Source organism: Malaclemys terrapin, chromosome 11 (genome assembly GCF_027887155.1).
Source record: "Malaclemys terrapin pileata isolate rMalTer1 chromosome 11, rMalTer1.hap1, whole genome shotgun sequence".
Lineage (NCBI taxonomy): Eukaryota > Metazoa > Chordata > Testudines > Emydidae > Malaclemys > Malaclemys terrapin.
Window position 1 is genome coordinate 13,152,185 of NC_071515.1, and position 16,187 is coordinate 13,168,371.

Below are 16,187 nucleotides of genomic sequence, written 5' to 3' on the forward strand. Positions count from 1 at the left end.
TGTTACCGGTAGAGTGGGTGAGGGAGGGTGAATTGGGGTCTCCCTTCTGCTGATGCTCCATCAGTGGAGATGGGGTAGATGCTGTTGTTTGGGTCACCGCTGGGGTAGGATGAGGTGTCCTTTCCTGCTGCTGTTCCTGGGAAGGTTGTTTTTCCTCTTCCTTCCATCAGTTTTACTCCCAAAGGTTTTTCCTTTGTCTTAGTGTTGGTTTTCTGTCAGACTGGTATGTGAATTTTGAAGCAGAGGGAGTCGGGTGCATGAGACCTCCCTCAGGCCATCCTTGTCCCAGCTCAGCATCACGCGGTCTCCACAGGGGCAGCTCGCACTTAACACCATATTTTAACCAGCATAACTTCATTGGGCTAACTGAAGTCAATGCAGATGCGCCAGTTTACATCAGCAGAGAATCTGGTTCCCAGGCTACAGTGGAATTAATTCCTATTAACTCTGGTGAGGGTGGGAGAAGAAAACAGGCCTGGGGTCTTTTAAATGGAAGTCAGTGTTCTTGGAATGACGTAGTGAGAAGGATCCCACCAAGGGTCCAGGTTGAGATTTCTCCTATTTAACTTGCCAGCAAGCAGTTTGGATGAAGGACTAAGTAGCAGGAGATGCAAATGACATGAAGGCAGGAGAGGCTGATGACACTTAAAAGGATGGCAGCATTATACAAGAGTATTTGAACAGCCCAGGGCAATGGGGAAAAGGCTGGCGTGATGGAACTTGGTGTCAGAAAATGTAAAATCAGGCACCCAGGAAGAACCACTGAGATGGCAAATACAAATTCTGAATGTTTCCTTAATCAAGGAAACACAGGAAGAAAAGGACCCAGGGCAAGAGTAATAACCAGAAATTCAGGGCACAGGGCCAGACTGTTACACCAGTGTAAATCCAAATAACTCCACTGATGTCCTGATTTATAGCAGTGTAACTGAGAGCAGAATTTGGCCCTCAGTGTTAGTCGGTGTCAAAAACAAAACAAAACAAAAACAGAGAGAGTTTTAGGATGAATAAGTAGGGGATTTAATTTCAAACCACAGAAGACAATGGTCCCTCTGTACAGGGTATCTTTTAGGCCAAAATAATATGGGTCCAACCCTGCAAGGTGCTCAGTGCCCTCAGCTGTTACTGATTTCATAGGAGCTGCAGGATCCATCCCTGTGTTGTAATAGGCAGGAACACTCAAGTTAGGGAAGCAACGGGTTAGCGGTTTGCGCTCAGGACTAGGAGCAAGCAGCCCTGACACTGACTGATTCTGTGACCTTGTCCAAGTCACTTAACCTCTATGCCTTAGTTTCTCCTTTGCTAAATTGCGGGTTAATGCTGCTGACAAGACATGCAGGGCGGTAGAGAGGATTAGTTAATGTTTGTACACGTTCTATAAAATGCCAACAAATACATTTAGGAAAAGGTAGAGAGCAGGGTGGCAAGGCTCAATTTTATACTGGAATAACATTTTTATGGGGAAAATCTCCTTGAATTTAACATAGATTATTTTAGGAATAGGTAACTACCTATGTTCCCTGTAAGCTGCATGGCCACACAGCAGCCTATTAAGTGCTGCGCAGGCGCTCAGGGGACCCGCCTGGCCAAGACCTGCTGCAGCCGGGGGAGGGGTACCCCTGCCCTGCCCAGACCTGATGTGGCTGGGACGCCCCTCCCCTGGCCCAGACCTGCTGCAGCCGGAGGAGGGGGAGGAGGGCCTATTCTGCGGCCCCAACCCAGCCCCGCCCCGGACCCTTCCCCAGCCCCAATCCAGCCCTGGACTTGCCGCGGCAGGGAGATGCACCTCTCCCCCATACCCAGCACATACCCCATACTGCAGCCGGAGGAGGGGTGCCTATCCTGCACCCCAAGCCCCTCATCCCAAGCCCCACCCTCGAGCCCACACCCCCAGTCGGAGCCTTCACCCCCCACCCCAACCTTCTGCCCCAGCCCTGAGTCCCTCATCACCAGTCCCACACCGCAGTCTGCACCCCAACCCTTTTCCCCAGCCCTGAGCCTGCATCCCCAGCTGGAGCCCTCACATGCTTGCACCCCAACCCTTTGCCCCAGCCCTGAGCCCCCTCCCACATGCCGAACCCCTCAGCCCCACCCCCACCACATGAATTTTGGTACGTGCACCAATATGGAAGTGATGTGTCACACATTACCTCCATATTGGTGCACGTAACAAAATTCATCCCGCACATGCGTGGGAAAAATTAGAGGGAATGCTGGTAACTATTCCCTGTGCTCATTCAAATCCCTCCTAAAAACTCACTCCAGCCAACTCACCTATGAGCAGTGAGGTGAGGAGGAGGGGGAAAGCAATACAGCCATGGAGGAGGAGGGCATATGCCTCCCTGCCCTGCATGATCATGTGAGGTTTCCCCCTCTGTCTGTGATCCTCACTTTTTGGGTCATGGTGAATTTAGGATCGGGACCCCATTGCAGTAGGTACTGTACCAACTCAGACTAAAAGTCAGCCCATATCCAAAGATTTTACATTCATAACAACATTCATCACCCTTGTAAGGCGCCATCTCTCTGCTCTGCGAAGGGCTGTCAGGGGGGAAAGCTCCGTGAGGACCCTCTAGCATAGTTTCTCTCTGATCGTTCTGGCTGTGACAGGCTGGAGTCTCCCCAGCCTCCCTGCAGACACCCGAGGTGAAGGGAGCCCAGTGCCATGAAGGCAGGAGAGCCACATGAAGTTCTTGAGGGCAATCTGGCTCAGCGATAACAGTAATTAATAACGGGCTGGAAGGGAAGGGAGGGATCTAATTCCAACCGCTATTGTGTGAAATCCCTTAGGGAGTCACATAAGGATGTCAGAGAAGATCTTTTCCGCCCTCAGGGGATGATATTACCTCTGAACACGACTGGAAGGTAAGGAAGGACATGATACCCAAAAAGGTCTTTTTCTCGGAAAGGATTTTGGAATTGTTTGCCTGTGTTTAAGGAACGGACTGGTATTTACTGAACATCCAGCGATAGTCCTGGGTTAACTCACTGTTAGCAAGGTTCACCTGCTAAAATAGAGGACAGAGATCCTGGCTGTGTGGTTCTTGCCTTCATTATAATTCTATGCAGCTATTTTGGGGCCCGATTCTCCTCTCACTTGCATGGATTTTACTCTGGCGTAACTCCCCGGGCTACCACAGGGTTATCCCTGACTTATGAAATCAGAATCACAGCTTGACACCGTCTCTATTTTAACCAACCGTACTGAAAGCTGTCATTGAATGATTTATTCAATTTTTGGTTTATAAACAATCACTAGGCTAATTATCTACTCGGGCATTACTTTTTAATTAATGTAATTCTGTGTAAAGCACTTTCAGCTATCAACACTCCATCAACCCACACGCCTACACTTTTCAGATCACTCTATTACAGTACCGAAAACCTTCCATGAATTTTTTGCGCTAAATTTTAATATACTTCAGTAGGAGCTGTGCTCACAGGCTGATGTCAGGATCGGTCCCTCTGATGTTATCTCCCGATCGAGACTTTGTTGTATTTTCAGGCTGGTATATTTCAAAAGCACTCAGCTCTGGACTCACTCTGCTTTCCCTGGGGCACTATACCATTGATTTCAGTGAGAGCAGAGATATGCCCACTGCTATGTGTTTTTGAAATACCCCATCCATAGTATTTAAAATGACTAATTACTAATCATGTATTTACAGTAGGTAAAGCTGTATATTATATTTACAACTCTCTTTATGAATAATGAGATTTCAGCCTTATGGTCAAAGGAACTGAAACATTTTTATAAGACTCATAAAAAAATGATTAAAAATAAAGAGCCAGATCTAGGCACAGAAGGGGAACCTCCGCTCCTGGAGAGGGGATCAGCTCTTTGTGCCATGGACTCCCCCACTTCAAGGCCTTCATGGAAGGCACTTAGTGGGTGAGAGGTGACAGAGGCTGAGCAGGCCAGGGGACACATGGACGATACCCTAGCTGATCTTACACAGTTTAATCAGGAATGAAAATACAGCCTATGGTTAGGTTAGCATTTCCATGCAGCCTTCTCTCTGGAGTGCCTGGGAACATCTGCATGCTAGGTGTTCTTCCCTGGATATATTCCTAGCAGCATGGTTCCTGTGGAGATGAGGGTGTTGCTAGGGCCAGAGCAAGTGCATGCGTAATGCCTATAGACCATCGGTGGGTGGGATCGAACAGGGGGATTCTGGAGCTTAGTGCATGAGCCTCTACCATATGAGCTAAAAGCCAACTGGCTGTTAGTTAAGGCTGTAGAGCAGACTCATTTTCTCTCTCTCTCTCTAAATGGTCTCGGTGCCACTAGATGGGACAACACCACACCCAGAAGGTGTGTGTGGATTACCCCGGGGCACAAGGCTTCTCTGAGCAAATACTTTGTCATCCAGCAGTCCCCCGGGACTCCCCCAGCTTTGGAAGCAGACCCAGTGGCTTACTGAATGGAGTGGATGTCTCGAGTTGGGCACCCACAGGTTGAGGCATACAAAATGAATGAACACTTCTGAAAATGCAGCCATGGCTTTTAGTAATATTAGTGATGGCCACATGTTCATTCCTGGGTCTTATTTAGTGGGGAAAACCCAAACTCATGGGCATAAGATTACAGACCAATATTCTCCTCTGTTCTGCCACAAGGAGGAAGGATGGGCTTTTGGTTAAAGCACTGGACTGGGACTCAGGGGATATGGGTTTGATTTCTAGTGCTGCCACAGACTGTCTCTGTGACCTTGGGCAAGTCAGCTGGGGAGATTTACATAGGCCAAGTAGACCCAACTCCCATTTAAAACCCATGGGACTTGGCTACCTAACTCTCATCTGCACATTCCTTTAAAAACGTCCCCCTGTGGGTATCTGCACCTCAGCTCCCCATCTGTCAATAGGGATGATAATGTTGCTTTTTTCAGTCATATCTATTTATATGGTGAGCTCTTTGGGGCAGGAGCTGTCTTTTATGTGTATATAAAGTGCCTGGCACAACGGGGGCCTGAACTCAGCTGGGGCCTGTAGATGCTATTGTAATACAAATAAATAACAGCAACATGAAATCACTGGAATTATTCCACATTTACACCCTCTAACTGAGAGCAGCATACACCCCGTTTACTGTTAGATTTGGTAACAGAATTATATTACAATACTGTACTAGTGCATAATGTAATATACTCTCTCTATATATATATACACACACACCATCGGTACCTAAAAACACAGCACACTTTTAAAGTAGATATTATTATAGTTCAGAATATGACATGCCATTCTACTTTATGTATTTTTTGTATAAACTATGACAGAAATACAGTAAGTCAGTAATTTCAGATACCTTTGCATAGACATTGTCACTGTAATTTTGCCAGGAGAGAGATAATAAATCATACTTTTCCATTTGACTGACATTCTGTTTCCTCTATCTGATTTCAATGGCGGTGTACTATCTTGCAAGCTAGCATTGTTCACGGCTCCTTTTATTAAAGGATAGGCACGTTATTGAAATGTCTTTTGTACTATGATTTTCTAGCAGCATGTGAAATTGCTGAACATATAAGAAAAAGGTCTCATTTGTTCAAGCTGTAGTGCAAAATCACTGCTGAATGCACCTCAGAAGGAAAAAAATTATTAAGATTGAGGCCCTGTGCTGACCTTGTTAGTAATCAGTTTCTTGCAATTTACAAACAGGTATCTGAAAATTACTAGTGACTTGGATCACTGGTCAGCACACTGCCAAAAGGTTTTAATAATGTTTGCTCTTGCTATTATTAGCCTCCCTTGATTTGAGTGCTTTCCAAGGCTCACCATGAAACTGAACATTCATCCTATTAAAGAAGGAGGCAAACTCTGTATGGAAAATTCATTGCTAGCCTAATGAAGCTTCTCGAATTTAAGATGTCATATTTCTGTTCTTTTGTGACGCTTTAAAATAGAGAACTCTCGTCAAAGCAGCAACTGGACTATTAGATTTACTGGAAAAGGCTGAGTTTGAGGAGGAATGATGATTGCTTTTCAAATCAAACATGCCGCGAATATTTTCCTCTTTCATCCACACTACACATCTCTATCACACAGCCGGCACGTGAAAGGAGTGCAGAAATCCAGGGCCGCCTGGGGGGGGGCAAGTGGGGCAATTTGTCCCAGGTCCCGCAGGGGCCCCACGAGAATATAGTATTCTATAGTATTGCAACTTTTTTTATGGAAGGGGCCCGCAAAATTGCTTTTGCCCCAGGGCCCCTGAATCCTCTGGGCGGCCCTGCAGAAATCCCCTTGAAATCAATGGGAATTTTGTGCAGTGAAGGAGCTTGGAATGTGCATTAGAAATCCCCACTGCAGTTAACGGATCTGAGAAGTCTGACCTAAGAATTTTAAATACAACGCAGACATTGATTAAACAAATTATAGTACTAGTGACAGGCGGTTTGTATATCAGTTTTGGGATTCAGGTTGGTATAACAATATCATACAATTGGTAACAGTCTGCTAAAGTTCCAAAATGTGCATTTAATTAACATTTAATAAGGCTGTACTTATTGTATTTTGTGATGGTTAGAGAAGGGATCGTGGGGTTCCTACATCTGAATTCTGTTTCTGGCAGTCACTGTGGGGGAAAAAATCACTTAACTCTCTGTGCCTCATCTTACCCCAAGATAGAATGGACATTATTAATTATTATTATCATCACAGAGCATAGTACATAATTATAGACCAGGATCCCGTGGTGCTAGGCACTGTACAAACACAGAACAAAAAGACCTTAATACTTGTCAAGACCCCAAGGGTGTCATGAGGCTACCTGAATAACGTGTGCTGTGCACTGACACACTTTGATAAAAGATACTACCTATCTTCCAAAATACTGAGTACATTTGCATTAACAAAACATTTTTAAAAAGAATGAACAATGGAACAGATGTTACTATTCCCAAGTAAATGTTCCCCAAATAAATGATAATTAGTGTTTTATAAAGCTATACTTAATACAGTTACTACTACTAATTATCTGGATTATCACCCAAAAGGTCCCAATCAGGATTTTGACTCCATTGGACAAGGGACTGCACCGGAAAACATGAATTCTGGCCTGCTGTGTTGAACCCAAGCCAACAGAGCACAGCGGTGTACCCATGCATAGTCAACTAGAGAATCAGGGCCAAATTTCAGACATGACACAAGTGAATTTAAGAAGAGATGGGGGAAGTTGAGGTGGGAGGATGAGGCTGATAGTAAAACACCATGTGTGAAATCCTGGTTCCATTAACATTAGTGGGAGTTTGGCCATTGATTTCAGTGATGCCAGGTTTTCACATCCTGTGTTAATTCAGTCATGTGCATATCCTGATGGTTTGGAAGATCCCACAGTGGTAATGGATTATTTTCACTCTTTTTTTCACCCCTTGGTCATGCTTAGTCTAGATAATATTTAGTCCTGCTTTGAGTGCAGGGGACAGGACTAGATGACCTCTTGAGGTCCCTTCCAGTCCTACAATCCTATGATTCTAGGCTCAGTACAAATTATGAATGTTTACTGGCTACTTAGGGATTCTTTTGGGGGATGGGTTTGAGACAATGAGACTGAAGGAAGTGGTGAGGGATATGAGAGTGGGTGAAGTTATATGGGGGTGGCCGAGAACATAGGAGAGGAACAAGGAGATAAGAAATGCTGGGCTGGGGACGGGTATCAGAAGAAGATGGATAGATAAGGATCAGGAGGATGAGTGGAGGTGATATGGCAAGGAAGGGAAAGGGTATCACTAAGAACACGTTAAACAAAGCAGGCAGCTGTAAGAGTAAGTCAGTAGCTGGTAGAGTCTAAGATCCTGTGGTTGGTGGAGAATGGCTGAGTTGGAACAAGAGACTTAGGTAGCTCACCCTGCAGCACACAAGGAGTGTCTGTACTGAGGAGTGGGGAGAGCTGCCCCAAATCCCTGGAGTTCTGGTCCCAATGAGTCTGGAGAAGCAAGCCACTGTGCTGGGTAGGAAGGCTTGCCAACCCTCTGAGCAGCTCCTAGGCTCAGAGCATTGATGGTGAGCTGGTGCCGTAGGAGACATGAATACAAGGTGGGAAGACCCTGCCATTGGAGTCTGTGTGGGTAATATCTGTGTGGGAAGGAGGGGGATCACATAGTAGGACAGTAGGTCTCTGGGCCCCAGTGTTCCTGGAGCAGATCCTCCATTGATATGGAGATGGAAGGAAGGAACCAAGACCTACTCACTTCTCTTCCTCCTGGTTGCCTCGCCTTAGTCTTAACTGATTATTGCACCATATTGGCTGACAGTATATTGTGGATGGATCATTTATCCCCCAGCAATGAATGCTCCTTAACAGTATTTTTATGTGTTGATATATACACACAGAGAAGAGCGCTCTGGTGATCAGTCTGTGTCTTCCTATCCTGAGTGATGAAAGAATCATGGGTTGCACAAAAGCTGTTATGGACACACAATGGACTCTTCAAAGTAAAAACCTAATAATCTCAAGAATGCTCCTACCTATGGTTCTCATAAGTCATGCTATAAACAAGTATTTTAAATGGGGGGGGGAGTTATGACTTCTTTTATTCTGTAAATTATGTATTAGAATAAAAAATCACCAAGCACATAGAAAAGCTGCTGTCTGATTTTCTCATGACTCCTTCATATTTGCCTAATTAACACTAAGAGTCATCTGACACATCGTCTCATTAAATCTACAGAAGTGCGTATGTGGGAATGCTAATTTAAAACACGAAGTGCATTTATGACAACCTGAGGCTATTTCCCTGTTGTGGTTGGGTCCCCCCCTGCACCTCATCAAGTGAGAAATGGGAGAGCTCCTGGTCTGTTAGAAGAGTTTTCTAGGTTAGCACTGAATGGCACGGTCCTGGATATTTGTAATTGAAACCGAAGCCACTGCTGACATGTGGAGAAGAAAGAAGGCTATCTGATCACATGGGGAACAGAAGGCCACCACATGACCACACAAGAGGAATTATCTGTTCACATGAAGAACGTCTCCACCCTTTTGTTACGGCCACCTTCTGACTGCATGGGTGGAGGGAGAGAAAGGAAAAACCAACCTCAGCCTGTCATTCTAACATTTGACCTTGGGGAGCAGGGGAAAGAGCGGAAGAAGGCTGTAAAGGCAGCAACTGTCAGGAAGCAGCTAAGCAGATGGGAAGAGAATGAAAAATGAAGGCAGGAGAAAGATAGAAGGGATAGAGCTCTGCCCTCTTCCCTGAACCCCACTGGAGGTGGTGGGAATTCTGCCTTTTGGGACTAATGCAGAAGGCCAAGGAAGGCATTTTGGGATCTCAGACTGGGAGAGGAGGGTTTGTTCCTGCAGTAGTGAGGTAAGCTGAGCTAAGACTGGCTCCTCTCAAAAGCCATGGCCTTGTCCTGCCTCCCTCTTCCCCTGCACATTGTTCACTCAAAGCCAGCTCAAACCCCTGGAAACTGGTCAGTTTTGTGGCTATTAAGGCCCATATTTTCAAGGTATTTTGGCATTGTTGTATTCACTGTTATAATGCCCCACTGATTTAGCAGCCTAAATCCCACTGATAGTCAATATAGACTTCTATGTACCTAAATCACTTTTGAAAATGAGATTCAGGCTCCTAAACCAGTCAGGTATTATGATACTGAGTGCAGCAACACCTAAATACCTTTACAACTCTGCACCTAAATGCCTGGCAAGGAGATCCTGGGTACTGCCACCATCTTCAGAGCACTCACTGCCTCCCAACCACTCCCTTCGTATGGAATCCCCAACCCTTGCCTGAAGTTCCATGAAAATTGTGTAAGGTTCACATCAGGGCCAGGAGGTCTTCATGGTTTTCTTAAAAGTGATTTGGCCTTTCTATAACATTGTGACCCTAGGCACCCTGTATTCACACCCTACACACTTCTACAATGGTATCAGTGCAAAATATGCCTTGTGAGGTACCATATGAAAGATAATAACATGCTGGTTATCAATATAACTGTAAAACATATGTGCTAACTTTGTATGTGAAGCTATGAATTCTCTCTGTATGATGTTTAAGACAAGATAGCCTAGCCTACATAAAGGTGACAAAGGGCTGGTCTACACTAGGGGAGGGATCGATCTAAGATACGCAACTTCAGCTATGTGAATAGCGTAGCTGAAGACAAAATATCTTAGATCGATCTACTTCGTGTCCTCACGGCACGGGATCGACTGCCGCGGCTCCCCTGTCGACTCCGCTACCGCCTCTCGCTCTGGTGGAGTTCCGGGGTCGACGGGGAGCGCGTTCGGGGATCGATTTATTGTCTAGATGAGACGTGATAAATCGATCCCCGATAGATCGATTACTACCTGCCAATCCGATCCGGCAGGTAGTGAAGACATACCCAAACTGCTCTTTCCTAGACACAGCAATATGGGCTTACCTCAATTTACATGTTAGCTGTAAACACAGCTATTGAGTTAAACCAGCCGGGGTTATCCTGTTCCTGAACCTGAGAGACAGAGAATTAACATGGTTCCTGTACTGGACATGGGAGTCTGAGTTTTCCAGGATGCCTTCCTTGTGAAACAAAGACATCCCTTTGGGAAATATAAGGAACATAGAGAGTCTCTATCTTTATTCTTCACTTTAAGAGACAAAGAAACCAAGTGCTTTGATCTTTGCGATGGGTCCTGGACAGGACAGCCAGGAAAAAGCTGGAAAGGAGACTGTGGGTGAGAGGCACCATCTTGAACGAAGACTGTATCTTGCTAGACTAAGTTTGAGACTTTTAGATGAGTGTTTTCGCTTTTAATTGCTTGTAACCATCTCTACCTTTATCTCTCTTACTTGGTATCCTTTAATCCTTTCTCCTTTGTCAATAAACTTGTTTTGCTTTTACTCAGAAAGGGAAGGGTGTATTTACCCCAGTTACATTACTAAGCAGTGATGTACTGACTCTTTAAAAGAGCAGTGAACTTAATATCTTCTGTAAATGCACAGTGGCAGGGGGCTGTGCATTGCAGAGAAACATCTCAGAGGAACTCCAGGGCTGGAGTTCATTGATTGTTTCCTGCTAGGTGAGGTTTGGGCCAGGAGAGCCTTGAGGAGTTTGCTGGTGAGGAAGACAGACTGATGTGGCAGGGAACTGACACCAAGTCTAATCATCAGCAAAACTCTCTCTTGCTGAGGCTGAGAGGTAATACAGTGGCCCACAGCTCTTCTTCTCCCCAGAGTGTGTGTCAAACACATAAGGGGCTTTATAAAGTATACAAACTACTTTTGAAGCTAGATTTGCATCTGAATTTCAGCTTAGCCTTCCGTTTAGGCCTGCAAATATCAACATTTGAACAGCTAGTGAGTAGCTGGTACAAATCAGGTGGCTGGCTGTCCAAATGCTTATATTTGTGCATAGTTTATTATGGGTGCACAAAAATCATAGGCACTACTTTTGCCCACAACATGGAAGTCAGATTTTGGAAAATGTGAGTCTTAGTAACTAAGCAATTCGCACCAGGTACCCCTTTTTACCCCCAAAACTAGTCAAATGCCTCTGTACTCACTAAAAGCAACAGATTAAGAAAAAATTGGATTTTCTATGGCAAGCCAAGGAGCAGCCACAGTGAGCTAAAAATAAGTTATGAAAATGATCGAACACTGAAGCCTCTCAAGTGTTGACCCATTGCACTGTCCAAAATGTCTTCTTCAACTTGCCACAAACTTTCCAGACAAAAAAAATCTGTGAGTGTTTGTGTGCACGCGCAGATGCAAAAAATCAATCTAATATCAATCTTAACTATGTATTGACCAACATATCGCTACAAAATAAAATGTTGGAACCGAGATATTGACAAATATAAACAGCAATCAAACAGTTATTCTGACAGGTGAAAGGGTTAAACTTTATGAGTCTATTCCAATGACAAGCAGTCTGTTTCTAAACAGACTTAAGAAAGTCTCTTTGGCACAGCTTGACTTCACTATAAGTGGAAGTGCGCTGGGAAAGGCTGGAGACCTTCTACATGCCACAAGACAAAGAAGAGCAAGGCTTGGAGCCTGCAGAACATAGGAACTCTTCAGAATGTCTACTATGGAGATAATGGAGGAAATCCTGCCTCCAATGGGAAAACTGCATTTTACTTCAGTGCAGTCAGGATGTCACTCAATAATACCAGCAGATTCCTGGCCCCAGGGGTTCTCTCTCTGATGGAATTTACAAGATCTTAGTTATTAGCCATGGGACTATCTTTCAACTCCCCAAGTTTTTCTGTATCTATGGGATTGTGCTGCACTGTAAACAGAGTTTAATTTCTTAGAAATACCTTGAGGAATGAGATAACTTTGCTATTTCAATATAGTTGGAGTTTCATCATAAGCAAGCTTCTTGTAAGGACCAGTATATCCCCTCTCACTGTCTCAGGAGCAGAGATGAGTGAATAATTGATTTTTCAGTTCAGTGGCTGAAATTGTGAAGTTTCAGTGCCCCTGAAAATGCATCTTTTTGTGAATTTGCTATTTGCAGAAAAAAAAATCACTCCGCTCTACTCAGGAGCCTAGCTTTGAGGAAGAGAAGGCTTGATTGTGATTTAAATTGAATCAGGAGTATCTCCACTGAAGTTCTGCGTTGAGGATTATTTGATGCGGGGCATTCCACAATCTGATATGCTTTCCCTTAGTCATTAGGTGGTTATTATGATCGTGCAACTCCTCTGTCTACTGATCAGTCTCCAGCTAAAAAATTAGCATTAAGTTCAGGTGGGGGTTAAGCACAATAAATAGGGAATCAAATACATCTTATTCATTATAACTAAGTTTTGCGGCTCAATCTCAGTGCATAACAGTGAAAACATACTCCTAGTGTTATCAGTGATAAAGTTCTCATTCATTGTTTCTCTGAGTATAAAAGGTAAAATGTGACCATTAGTTCCATGACAACTTTTTTTTTTCTTGCTCTAGGACCTCTCCTGAAAAGGTCTTACATTATTTTAGCATGTGTTCTCAACCTTGATCCAGGAATTACTCCAGGCCACTTATTTTTGAAGGAGTCACCCAAAGATGGTAACGTTCCATCTTCAAGGATCAGAGAATGATGCCTGTTATAGTAAGTTGGACTAATTTTTCTTAGGCTACCAACATTCCAATATGTTTTTACAGGTCACACCATCAACAGCCTCATGTCATATTCTTCTGCAAAGCAAAGGACACACTGTTCATGAGTCTGTCAAGGATATGTGTCTAATGCACTATGGCACCTTATGAAGCTACTAGGCTGCTTCTAGGGGCTGGATTTCACTATGGGGAAATCAACACTGCTGCAATCAATGCAGCAGGGATCAATTTAATGGGTCTAGTGAAGACCCACTAAATCGACGGCAGAGTGTTCTCCGGTCGACCCCAATACTCCAGCTCTCCGAGAGGAGTAAGGGAAGTTGACCAGAAAATGTCTCCCGTCGACGCAGCACAGTGAAGTCACCGGGGTAAGTTGACCTAAGTTACGTAGCTGGAGTAGGTAACTTAGGTTGACTTACCCCGATAGTGAAGACAAGCCCTATTCTGACTAATGCAAGTTATGGGTGGATGGGAAATCTCCCATGAAAGAAAAACTAAACAATATACTATTTACTACAGGAAACAACAGCAAGAGAAGATGCTATCTGGAAATAAAGAAGTTCTATCTTGTGTTACTGAAATGCTGGAAAATACAAAGACTGAGGTGAAAGTATTTTCACTGCCAGAGAAGAAAAGAAACTGCCAAGTATATAGAGGGATAAGGCTTATACCCATGAAGAGTTAAAGGTTGCGCTTCAAAGCAAGTCTTCATTATTGAGCTATGAATCTGGAGGCCACATGTTCTAAATTCATATGTTGGGTATAGATGCCTATAGACTGCAACAGAAGTATGCATTTTCCTTAGCTTAATGGAAAACCTGTAATCTAACTTATTAAAATCACAAACATATGTTGTGTTAATGGTAAAGATTTTTAGAAAATATGTTTTGGTCTTACATTTAAGGTTTCTTTCAAAAGGACTTTCACCCCAACACTCCCAATGGGAACTTGATAGTTATGATAACTTATTTAGCTATATACTTCCCTTTATTTTATCGCCTGCATGGAAATTTAGCTACTAGTGAGCTTGATTATCACTATTTAACCAGACATAACAAGTCCAAATGCTAACAACAGTTACATATTTTGATGTACTTGTGAATATTAATTCTCCGAGCACGATACCGGCATTTTTTGTTGTACACATTTGGGTTGGGATTTTTGAAAAGTGCTCAGCATTGGCTTACCTCTGCTCCCACTGGAATCAATGGGAGTTTTACCATTAACTTCAGTGGGAACAGAGATAGGCCAATACCGAGTGCCTTTGAAAGTCCGACCACTAAAGTTCATATAACATGTTAGTATTGAATAAATACTAAGATAGTTCATACCTTAAATTCCTCCAAGATTTTGTAATTTTTCCCATGATATTCACAAAAGTTTTTCACTTCTTTGCACTCTGGGCAGCATCCATTGTGTTCCACTTTAGTACACTTTGGGTGGATTTTAGGGCATTCTGGTTGATCACAAACAGGTCCATCCTCAGTACAGACACAAGGACAGTTGGAATGCCCTGGGAAAAAACGTTCTCCCAGTTTGTATACAAAGCCACTGTCATCCACACAGCCTTTCCCTCGATAGTCATCAAAGATCAGATTGTCATTACTTGAAGTCTGGTCGCCTTCATCAGCAGGGTAGTCTTCATGATTGATGGCAGCTGGGGTGACCAACCCAAGTATTAGCAACAGAAGTATGCAGGCTTCATGAATAGGACAAGCCATCCCCCTCCTCAACTTCTGCATACGGTCCTAATCTCAGATAGAAACAGCTGCTTCCATAGGGACACCAGAGGGGTGGTCTGAAAACAAATATTTAAAATGAGAATAACCTGAAATATTAACAAGAACAGATGTCTGAAGACCATGCTTTCAACCTGTATCTGGAGGTACAGTGCTTTCAAAACAAAACAAGTCTCCTATCCTCAATTATTCCTAAGGAGAACAAAGCATACTAAATATGTACATTAAAGCTAGCAATTGCATATATAGAGATAGATATATACACACGTACATGTGCATGCATACACCGTCCCATATGAAATCTCCACTCAAATGCTGACTTACATTGATGACTAATGTTTGCTTTTACCTATTTGAACAATTGGGTCATCTGACACACAAAGAAGTGGAATGATTGCCTGCAATCCCATAGTGAGTGGGTAATTCACTGGGACTGAACGCAGGATTGGAATTGTTCCTTTCCTTTTGCTGTAACCACTACCCCTTCTCAGCTACAATACACAGCTCAGTTTCTTAAAATCAAGAGAATAAAGAATCAGGAGACTCCATAGCAGAAAAAACAAAAGGTAAAACAATAATAGTATGAGCTCTGGTCAGATTTGAGCTTCAAAAACAAAAGACAATCCTGTATTTTATTTAGACTTAGAGAGATGGAATGTAACAGTGTTTTACAAGTGGCATTTTTGCAAAGAAAGGTAAAGAGGTTGGGCTGAGAACATCTGTCAAGTCTGTAGTTTTTTTTCCTATAGTCCAATGTCCTTATTCAGTATTTCTAGACACTGACTTTTTTCCGGGAAGCAGTATTCAGATTTGTATTAATTTCCAGGTAGGAGTTTATATATCAGTATTTTAAAATGTCTGGCAAGCGCACAGAATTATCGTAATATATTTGTCTCATTAGGTTAGTGACAGTCTTCATTCTAAAACTTAATATGCCATCGCAGCTACGTACAACACCCAGACCATTTGGCAATGGAGAATAATACTTAAATAGCCAAGGTGATGATTGACTGATCTGAAAAGGGAGGAAAGCCTGGCCCTGGCCCAGAAAAAATTAGGCAAAAAAGAAAGACTCAGCACATATTTTCTTGTTACATTATTGTCTGTGCTGTGTGTCACATCCCTGTCACCAATGCACACGTTCTCAATCCTTTTCTAAATGCCATTCGGATGCCAGTGTAATGCCAGCAGAAAAATAGTCTCTCAACTGTTTTCGGATAACTGGGCAGGGAATGGCTGTCCAATAGTGAAAAGTATTTGTAGGAAACTTTTTATGAACTGAAAAATATTAGCTTTATGTTTATTAATAGTGAGGTATGTAGTTTCTGCTAATAGCATACACACAAATAAATGAATATAGGTATGTGTATTTACACACACACACACACACCTGTAGAAATGCACACATACTCATACG

General features: G+C 43.3%; 1 protein-coding gene across 2 annotated transcripts in view; it reads right to left on the reverse strand.

Moving 5' to 3' along the window:
• VWC2L (von Willebrand factor C domain containing 2 like) overlaps positions 1-16,187 on the reverse strand; it is a 197,779-nt gene that overhangs the window by 179,934 nt on the left and 1,658 nt on the right. For both annotated transcript variants that reach the window (XM_054044204.1, XM_054044203.1), the window contains exon 2: positions 14,363-14,829. In XM_054044204.1, the coding sequence (XP_053900179.1) occupies positions 14,363-14,773 (411 nt within the window). In that variant the 5' untranslated portion in view covers positions 14,774-14,829. The remainder of the gene's footprint in view (positions 1-14,362; positions 14,830-16,187) is intronic.